The following is a 10,090-nucleotide window of genomic DNA, read 5'->3' as shown; positions in this document are numbered from 1 at the left end:
AAAAGGAGATCTTTAGACAGAAGTTCAAACCCTGTCTCACCTACGCACACTTGGCGGATTTTGTGAAGTTGGCAGGATTGTCAGAATTTTCTGTTTCGTAAAGCTACAAAAATCATGAAGGCTGTTCCCCAGATTTCGCCGTACAATCAGACAATCTGACGTGTGCTTTGTTTGAAGCATAATGAGGCCTTAAGTGAGCTCGTAGTGTGTGTCTCCCCTCCATTAAATACACGACATGGCTGCTGAGAAACAAGTCTAGGGGAACAACTCATAAGCCAGACGACGGTCAGTTTGCTTTTACTGTTAACAGGAGTCGTAAAACTGAGGAGGGGGTACAGTGTGTGTGTGTGTGCGTGTGTGTGTGTGTGTGTGTGTGTGTGTGTGTGTGTGTGTGTGTGTGTGTGTGTGTGTGTGTGTGTGTGTGTTTGGGGAGTTGCTCTGATCCATCTGGAAACCACATCCAGGTCCAGCAGACTGCCCCCCTGTCTTGTTCTACGTGTCCCAACATGTCACCAGAAGGAGGTTTCATAGTTTCCTCGTTTGAGTTTTGATGATGACGCTGATGTCAGGTGGAGATTTACTGTTTGAGTGTTCAGTAGGAGGAAAAACAACAGCAGCAACTAACCTTAATCCCACAAACTGGGGCCCCCGCAGACCCTGGACCTTTCGTCATATCTCATAGTTGCTTTATTCTGTCGTTCCAATTTTTCTTGACTTTGTCAATCTTCAAAACATTGTTTTCTCTTTTTGTTGTGCTTTTAAAAAATACCAACATTTGTCAAGGGGAACCGCAGTCAAAAGCTGACTTAAATATTTTTACCACAGGTCCTAATATAAAGTATCACTCACTATCAGGGGGTGGGGGAGTGCTGTCGCAGCAGTTACAGTTACAAGCTTAAAACATGATCAATGATTTGGGTGCTTTATTTTGTTATACGTCATTATATGCTTTTCTTATTTTAGTTTTTCTTAGTTCAGTTCCTTTTTTTGTGGCTGTTTTGTGTATATCATTTTAATTCTGGCAAGTTTTATGGACTAAATAATTAAAGAAAATGAATAGAAATGATCATTAGTTACATATGTTATAAGTCAAATGTTAATTAAGATGGACAAATCCAAGCTCAATTTTACCAACAATGTTAAAGTTACAGTTTCATTCAATTTCATACTTTGCCCTTATCATGATACACTATATAAATCTAATTAACCACCACAGTTTATAATAACACTAACACACTAACACACTAACACACTAACACACAAACCAAACAATAAATACAAATCAAATCCAACACAACAGCAGAAGATTTCCTGAACAACCTCACACATACCCCCTAACATGCCTAATAAAAATACCCTCGCCTGGTACCCGACGCTATAAACTGATCTGGCATCAGTCCCTGGAGGGATATGGAGGATACTTGACTGAAACGGGAGACATTCGCTGTAACGGCAAGCAGACGGAAATGGGATTAAGAGCTTTAAACAAACTCAAAAAGCTGAGAAAATGTGGAATGACTGTTGGTCCTGCAGAAATACGACATCCAGTTTGTCCCTGTAACTTTTTAGTCTAAATTCTGTTCTAAAAGGGGATTTGAGAAAGTCAGTCCTGTAACTGACTGACAAGGAGGGGAGGGGGGGATTTAGTCTTTGGCTGATGTCTCTTTTTTATTTTAGTAATATTTAATTGTCAATTTTCATCATTTTGGCGATTGACACAGCAATGGAAATTGCTTAAGGACCTTTGCACTCCACATTATTTTCTTCTCTGTAATGCTTCTGTAGTGTTTCTACTGGCCCCAGTTTGAGCCTCTCATGTATTAGTACACATTCCAGTCACAGTAATCATCAGTTCCTCTAAAAGATAATTACTCAGGCAGGAATATAAACACACGTAACCATATTTCTAGAGGTTTTACCAGCATCCCCAAAACATGGTCTAAATGACCTTCTGGGTTCTTCAAACATGGCTGGGGCAGCAGTAGTATATGATAATATGTAAACGGTGTGTCCAGGTAGGACTGGGGTGGCATCGGACCCTGGTTTCCTCTGGGTGCTCCAGTTTCCTCCCACTGTCCGAATATAAGCAGATGAACGAGTGAACTGGAGACTCAATTACCCGTAGGTGTGAACGTGGTTGTCAATGTGTTAGCTCTGTGACAAACACCACAGTACAGGTTTAAGTGCGGTCCAGTTAGTTAAAGGAATAGTTACCACAAACACAATATAAGTTGTATATAGGAATTCTATGGTCCCAGAGAGCAAAGCACCCGAGAAATGAAAACATAGCAGTGCGAACAGCCTTGGAAAGAGTCCAAACGGAATATAGCAAAACATTTTCCAAAAAACTTTCTAAAAAATGACATTAATCAAGTGTCCTTCATGCACTCATGGAAATCCGAACACAACCATTTTCCCTAAACAAAGCATGCTTTTTCGGCTGTTTATAACCTTTTGGGCTATCATTCATTCATGATGAAGTCTGTTTGCACTCATAAGCTTTCTTTTTTCAGGCGCTCCGCTCTCCCTAACGCCATTTGATAGAAAACCTTTTCTGGGACTATAGAGACCATAAGGAGGTGAGTATTTTATGTTTTTATATTTGGGTGAACTATTCCTTTCAGCTAGATTTCTAATCAGCTTTTGCTTCTTGGAGATTTGCTGTATGAGGTTTAACTATTAGACTGACTCACGGTGGTGGCGTAAGAGCAGAAGGAGAAGTGCTAAGGTGTGTGTGTGTGTGTTCCAGGCATCACACTCATACATATATGATTAGGATTTTGAGGAATCGGGGAGGGTTGATGAGGCCTTAAGTCAACAACAAGACCAAAAAGCAGAACATTTCTCTAAAGATTAGCAAAAATAAGGGCAGAGTATCCCAAAATCAGAAGTGACTCACTCAGCATTTCTTGTCTGACAGTGTCACCACTTATGACAGTAACACTGGGACATGAAGGCAATTTGAAGGTTAACATATATTTTTTATATTTTCTTGGTAAATATATACAGTGGATAATGTAAAAGTAAAAATGTCTATACAGAATATTCAGAAATAAGTATTAAAATAAATGTGTATAAAATGGGTTCCTCCTTCCTAAAGAAGTAGTTCTGAAACTGTATGTAGATGTATGTTTTTCCAATTTATTATTATGGTGTTGCACAGTCTGACAGCTGACACACTTCAACCTGTTTCGCTGCTGAACTGGGATTGGTCTCTGCTTGGCATTTATCTGGCCTCTGATTGGCTTGCTTGCTCAGATGCCGGCTGTGTTCCAGCTGCAGAGAGTCGAGTCCGGCGCCGACCGCCTTATAGCAGCTTCTATGGTTTATTATCCAACTGTAGTGCAGGATTATAAGAGCCGACTATAATGTTTAGTATCACACTGCAGGATTAGTACTGAGCAGAGTCTGTGATCACACTGATGGAGGAAACTAAACTCTCCCTCTCAACTTAAACTTTTATTGAGTTTGTTTAGAAGTAAAGGTCTGGTGATATTCTATATTTTTCTTATAGTAAACAAATCCCATGAAAAGGCTAAGAATCAACGGTGAATTCAATACAACTTTATTAATCAACAAAGGCAATTTCAATGTATTTACTAACAAGTATAGTGTGTGTATCAAAGCCTGATGCATCTTCTTCCTCTGTGCCATGGAGCTCCATTGTTGTTAAAAACCATTAAAACGTATCAATGAGCCACACTGCTGCACTGGGTGACACGTTCCCCAACAAATGCACTATTTCCTTCTGTTTGAGTAATGTTTGGTAAAAAACTACAGAGACCAGCTGTTTCAGTAAGTTACTGATCCTTTAAAAAATATCAAACTATATATTTGTGTTGTTAAAAGGTGTTCAGAAGGAACCAATGGGCTTGGAGTTGAGCGCCACAGACAACTGACTGCACATCATGCACAACATTTTCTATGTTGCAGAAAATAATTTGGAATAATATTAATAATTATTATTATGATTTCCAGATAGTTTTCTTATAGATGTGTAATAATCTTTTAAAATCACACTTTCATAACACTTGGCAGGGATTTCATGTACCAAACTTAATTTTTTTCGGGAGCATTTTATACAATAAGTAAATATGTGACCTATTTATTGTTGTTTCTATTTCTTTGCTTCTTTAATTCTAATGTGAACTTCTGTGTACATAACCTTTTTAATAGAGCTGTAAAATTATTAAATTATGCCAAGACTAACACATTTATGGCAGCGTTTGAATCTGCTGCCATCAGGTTCATGTTCTTTTGGTTTGTGTCCCAAGGAGAGGGGGAGTGTGAGTCTGGGGATATTCCAAAATGATACCCGCCTCAGCTAAAAGGGCACTTGTCTTAGATTTCACGAGCTGCTAAATTTAACATACTGCCTTCCCCTTAAGCTGTGAGTGATGTGAGCTGTTATGTCCCACACCAACACTGTACCTCTCAAGCTGTGAACAATCTCACTTTTACAAGACAACAAACAAATAAACACAGGACACACTTACAAGACACAACCATATATAAACAAAACACATAAGAGGATCCAAACATAGTGTTCAATCTGCCACGATTTTTGAGATATTTGCAAAATTTGCTATCCAACATATAAACACAATTTTTCAATATCATATTATATGAGAAATTATTATTCTGTCTTTTGTAACAACACTACACATTTGGATTTTAAATTGGATTGGATTGGATTTTAAATAAATAAGCTATTTTGGTCAAAGCTAAGTGGACTCAAGTGTCACAAAATAACTTACAAATCTCACACATTCCCCCCCTTTTCATATGCATGCTGAATAATAAATATGCCATTTATCTTTTCCCAAGATCAGGCTCTGTAAAATACACTTATAATATACAATGCATTAATATAACACCAGTGTGACTTCAGCAGTGCACACATACACTACACTACAAGAGATGACCCTCTCTGTCCCTCTCTCTCTCTCTCACACACACACACACACACACACACACACTGTGAGGTCAGAGACCTGACGACTGCGTGACATTATGACATCAGACTGCAGTGTTCAGCAGTCACATCTCTGTATCAGTCTGATATAACTGGACAATTGTTCTTCACAAAGTTAGATGTTATATCTAAGCTCCTGTAGATACACTGACATTTACTCTTATTTTAAGCTAAAAAAAGTGTCTCCGTTGGAAGGTTTCAGTCTTTCATGATCTGACAACAACGAGAAAATCTTTGTCAATCAAAAATGTATTAAAAGTATCCTCGAGTACACTTAAACTTCGATGAATAATAAACAGGATTGTTCAAAAATCTTTGGTGGTTTTATTTTTATTTTTATAAATTACAGCACAAGGTCACAATTAAAGACACTAAAACACCAGAAAATCAGAGTCAGTCTAAAACTGTCATATATTTGTATGATGTGATAGATTGTGCTCAAAACAGCAACATAAATACATAAATACATAAATAAATTATAGAAAACTACACTAGAAATATGTATATGGCTTTATTATTGCTATTCTATCACCATTATTATAAATGACAATGATAATGTGTTGCTGCCGCCAACATATTGTTTCTCTTAGAAATATACTGAAACCTTTCACATGAGATCAAATAGACTGTTACCACGGGAACAAGAGGAAGTTTCTCTGATAAATTGTGTATTGGAGAAAAACTGGCCGAACGGAGTAAACCAGTTGAAGGGCCACAGGGGCCCATTGTTGATCTCATGCTTTCAAAATATGGCTCTGATAGTTTAAAACAAGAATGGTGTGATGAATGTGGTTTCCCGGCAGGAGGGTCGTTAAGTACTGCACAGATATGGAAACTAGGCATGATCTCCAATGTTATTTTTATTCTGCTATTTTATTCTATTTTAATTCTGCTATTTTTATAATGGTACTTCAGACTCATTTACATCATCACTGTGATTATTGTACTGTAAATGCTCTTATTCTGTCCTTGTTCTAATTGTTATGTTTTTGCTGTGAAGCACTTTGGGCTGCAATTCTTGTACGAAAGGTGCTATACAAATAAAGCTTATTATTATATTATTATTATTATACACTTTTGGTAAACATGTTTATACACATGAGTGTTTATATTTTACTAAACTGTGTCCTCTAAACTTTATCTGCTGAAGAAAAGTTAACGTGGATACAAAGTCACTTACACTTCAAAAATATGTATCATAAAAAGTTGTTTCTTGTAGTAAAATAATGATTTTTAACATCTGATTTACACAATCCAGTAACTGACAGGAATCTACACACTGAAAAAATGCTTAAAACATTTCAAAGAGCCGTTTTAGTTTAAACATGTTTTTATTTATTTATTAGTATACATCAGAAGTCAGACTCAACAGACAGAATGATTTGTTAAAACTGACTTTTTTATTGCTTCCTTGTTGGCTTCCCAGGTTTCCCCTCAGTGACACCCGCTTCCAGACACACACGCACGCACGCACACACACACATACGCACACACACACACACACACACACACACACACACACACACACACACACACACACACACACACACACACACACACACACACCTCCCTCAGATCATTGGTCACTTACACCCCAGCCCCGCCTACACACTGACTCCTTTATAAAGACAAACCTAGCCAAGGGAGCTGAAGTTACACAGACTGGCCCTTTAAAACACACAGATCTCCTCAGCAGACAGTTTCTACTTTTTAAATCAGCTGACTTTGACAGGACACATTTGAGAGACACCTTTCTTTTTTTCTTCTATTATTTCCTTGTTTTATAGAAGACACTTTGTGGAGACTTTCTCTTTCATCGGAGGAACTTTGCAGGGAACCTTTCCTTCTCTTCTTGTAGCTCTGAGCGAATCTTCTGCAGATGGATCTGTCCGACCTTCCCTTCCCTCTCTCCTCTGCTGATGACCTCTACGATGACCCCTGCTTCAGCACCAGCGACATGAACTTTTTTGACGACCTGGACTCCCGGCTGATGCACGCTGGCCTGCTGAAGTCAGATGACCATGTTCATCACCATCACCACCATCACGTTCCCGTAGCAGAGGAGGAGGAGGAGGAGCATGTGAGGGCTCCCGGGGGCCCCCACCAGACGGGACACTGCCTGCTTTGGGCCTGTAAGGCCTGCAAGAGGAAAACGTCACACGAAGACCGGAGGAAAGCGGCAACCATGCGGGAAAGGCGGCGGCTCGGAAAGGTCAACGATGCCTTTGAGACCCTGAAGCGCTGCACGGCGTCCAGTCCAAACCAGCGGCTGCCCAAAGTGGACATCCTGCGCAACGCCATCAGCTACATCGAGTCCCTGCAGTCGATGCTGAGGACTGGCCGGGACGACAGCTTCTACCCACCACTGGAGCACTACAGCGGGGATTCAGACGCCTCCAGCCCCCGTTCCAACTGTTCCGATGGCATGGTGAGTGCGAGAACAGCTGAACGGTTCATGTGTTGCCTCAGGAAATGTTTGGAATGCGTTTGGGATATTTATTTTTGGCCACAGTGCTTCAATACATTTTCAATGAAGAGAGTCTTTAAAATCAACTTTTAGTCACATTTTAGGCCAAAAGAAATGTCTCTGACTGAAATGTTGACACTAAATCGCAAACTTTGCTCTTCTTCCACATTTTTTTCAAATACCGAAAGCAATTTACTTTTGATTTGCAAAGAATGTGGGAATAAATGCCTAATCCGATTTTCTAAAATAAAGCAAACATACATTTTCAGATGGACTGCTCAAAATATGATTATCAATTTGTAATTTTAATTTGAAATATGTTTTGACCTGTCTCCTTGTTTTGTTGTTGTTGTGTTGCAAAGATAAGTCTTGATTAAAACAATTAGCAGTAGAGGCAGATCAACATTTAAACAAGTTACACATGCGTATTGATCCTTTTTGACCTGAGATGCTAATTGCGTGCTAAAATGTTGAATGGACAAAAGGCACACAGATGTGACAAAACTGATTATTTTACAGACTCAAACTTCTCTTGTTATTTACCATGTTAAATATTAAAATGCCAACAAACTCTGTAGAACAAATGCTTACATTAGTAACATTTTACTTTCATCAACTCTGTGCATCGTGGCTCTCCTCAAACATTGTGTCCTATAATTAATGTTTAGTTGTTGACCTAAATTGACTTTGTTGATCTACGTTTCCAGACGGATTTCATCTCTCCGTGTTCAACCAGAAGTGAGAACAGTGACGGTTCCTACCGCAGCCACACAGTCGGTCAGTTTCACCCTCAGCCCTATCACCCTTAAATATGATGTGTTTCTACTTCATTAGGACTTGTTTCTCTTTTAATTTGACCACTTTCTGTTGTAAAAGGACTCATTTCTGATGGTGTGTTTGTGTTTAAAAACACTTTCTATTTTACTACTCTACTAGCTTATTCTTTGACATGACCAATTTGTCTTCGGAAACAACTCTATTCTTCTCATCTTATTCATTAATATTACAGATTTATGTTATAATATGCCCACACTTGAATTAAAAATAAATTGCCTCTCGTTACAGTCCAGCTTGAGTTTCCTCTAAATATGACCATCATAAAAAAACATTTTTTAACCAAGCAGAAACTAATGTTACCTGTTTGTTTTCTTACAGATTCCAGGAGAAGTAAACCATCGCTAATTTCTAGTTTGGACTGTTTGTCCAGCATCGTACAGCGGATCAGCACAGATCCAGCTGTGGCCCCCCCAGGCGACAGCGTGGTCCCCCGGGGCCCTGAATCGCCTCAGAACAGCCCTGCAGGCTCCAGTTCCTCTGCTGAACCCAACAGCATCTATGAGCCGATCTGAACCTGAGGGAGCCGAGCACTCATCTTCCACAAAAAGCCAAGACAAGCTTTTCAAAAACTTTTTTTTCCCGGAATCTAAGTTTATTCAGTGTTTATCCTCCTGAACACATTGAAGACTGCTGCTGAGTTCCATATCAACAGGAAACATTATATTTTCCTCACTTATTTCTGCTGCAGAAATGATAACCAAGGACCATTATGTACATCTGTAAATAAGAGCTGTTTGTTCCGAGTACACACACACACACACACACACACACACACACACACACACACACACACACACACACACACATGGGATGCTGCGATTGTTGTGTCATGTTTCCATGTATTATTTATGATTGAATGGCATTTTAATAAAGAAATATTTATATTTGATAAAATCTTTCAACGAATTTACTCTAACATTTCATTAATATAACCTCTATTATAAATCTATATAAAGTGAAATGTTTCATTGTCCTAAAGAAACAACTGCTGGTATTTTGAGCTTCATGTATATTTAAGTCTTCGACGTCTTCTCTTTCTCGGTTCCAAACATGCTTTGCCGCTGAATTTGATTTCAGTTCAATATTGACTCTTCTTTTAGCTCTGTTTCTGTTCTCTGGCTTTAGTCGCTAACTTTATCAGTCATTTGGTGGGTTTATGAGAATTCTTCCACTGAAAACAACACTGATGAGAGCACCACAAACTAAACCAAAACACTAAAGTTGCCAAAAACCAAAACAAAGTGCTCAAAGACACTTAAACGCTTCATAGACCTGAGGGGAAATGTTGAGTCCGATGATAATCCTCTGTCAGCTCGTCTTTATGATTTGATACTTTGTTAATATAAAGATATTGATTATATTAGCTTTACAGAATTATAACTGAAATTGTATAAGTGATTGTGAGGTCAGTAAAAGAAGAATAAAAAGTGCTGTTAATCTCTCATTGGGGAAATACAGTTTTAAAATGTACTCAGACCATCTGTAAGCTTCCAGATGAAGTCCATTAAAGTATTAACATGTGGAACAATACCCTCATGTCCAAACCAACAATACATTCCTTTTCTACAGACACATGTTTGCAGCCTGTGAATACAACTGCTGATTATTTATGCTACAACTTCCTCGATAGGCTATAGCATTACAGGAATCTACCACAGAGGAGGACACAACTCACACAGTTACACAAAAATGCGCAATAAACAAAAAAATGTATGGAACAAGTTACAACCATCACAGTATCGTTGTTGTTGTACTAATCTGTCTGAGTGTCCTGCACCATCAAGTCCTCCTCGGTTGGCTCCAGGTTAAAC

At 38.7% G+C, this 10,090-nt stretch overlaps 1 protein-coding gene across 1 annotated transcript; it reads left to right on the top strand.

Annotated features, from left to right (window-relative positions):
• Positions 1–6,639: 6,639 nt before the first annotated feature.
• On the top strand, positions 6,640–9,750 carry LOC115027188 (myoblast determination protein 1 homolog). Its single transcript, XM_029460315.1, has 3 exons — positions 6,640–7,403; positions 8,150–8,219; positions 8,598–9,750. Exons 1-3 carry the CDS (start codon positions 6,855–6,857, stop codon positions 8,789–8,791), a joined length of 813 nt encoding a protein of 270 aa, XP_029316175.1. The 5' UTR covers positions 6,640–6,854; the 3' UTR covers positions 8,792–9,750.
• The last annotated feature ends 340 nt before the right edge of the window (positions 9,751–10,090 follow it).

This window comes from Cottoperca gobio, chromosome 3, assembly GCF_900634415.1.
Source record: "Cottoperca gobio chromosome 3, fCotGob3.1, whole genome shotgun sequence".
NCBI lineage: Eukaryota > Metazoa > Chordata > Actinopteri > Perciformes > Bovichtidae > Cottoperca > Cottoperca gobio.
This window is presented reverse-complemented; position numbering and strand designations above follow the sequence as displayed.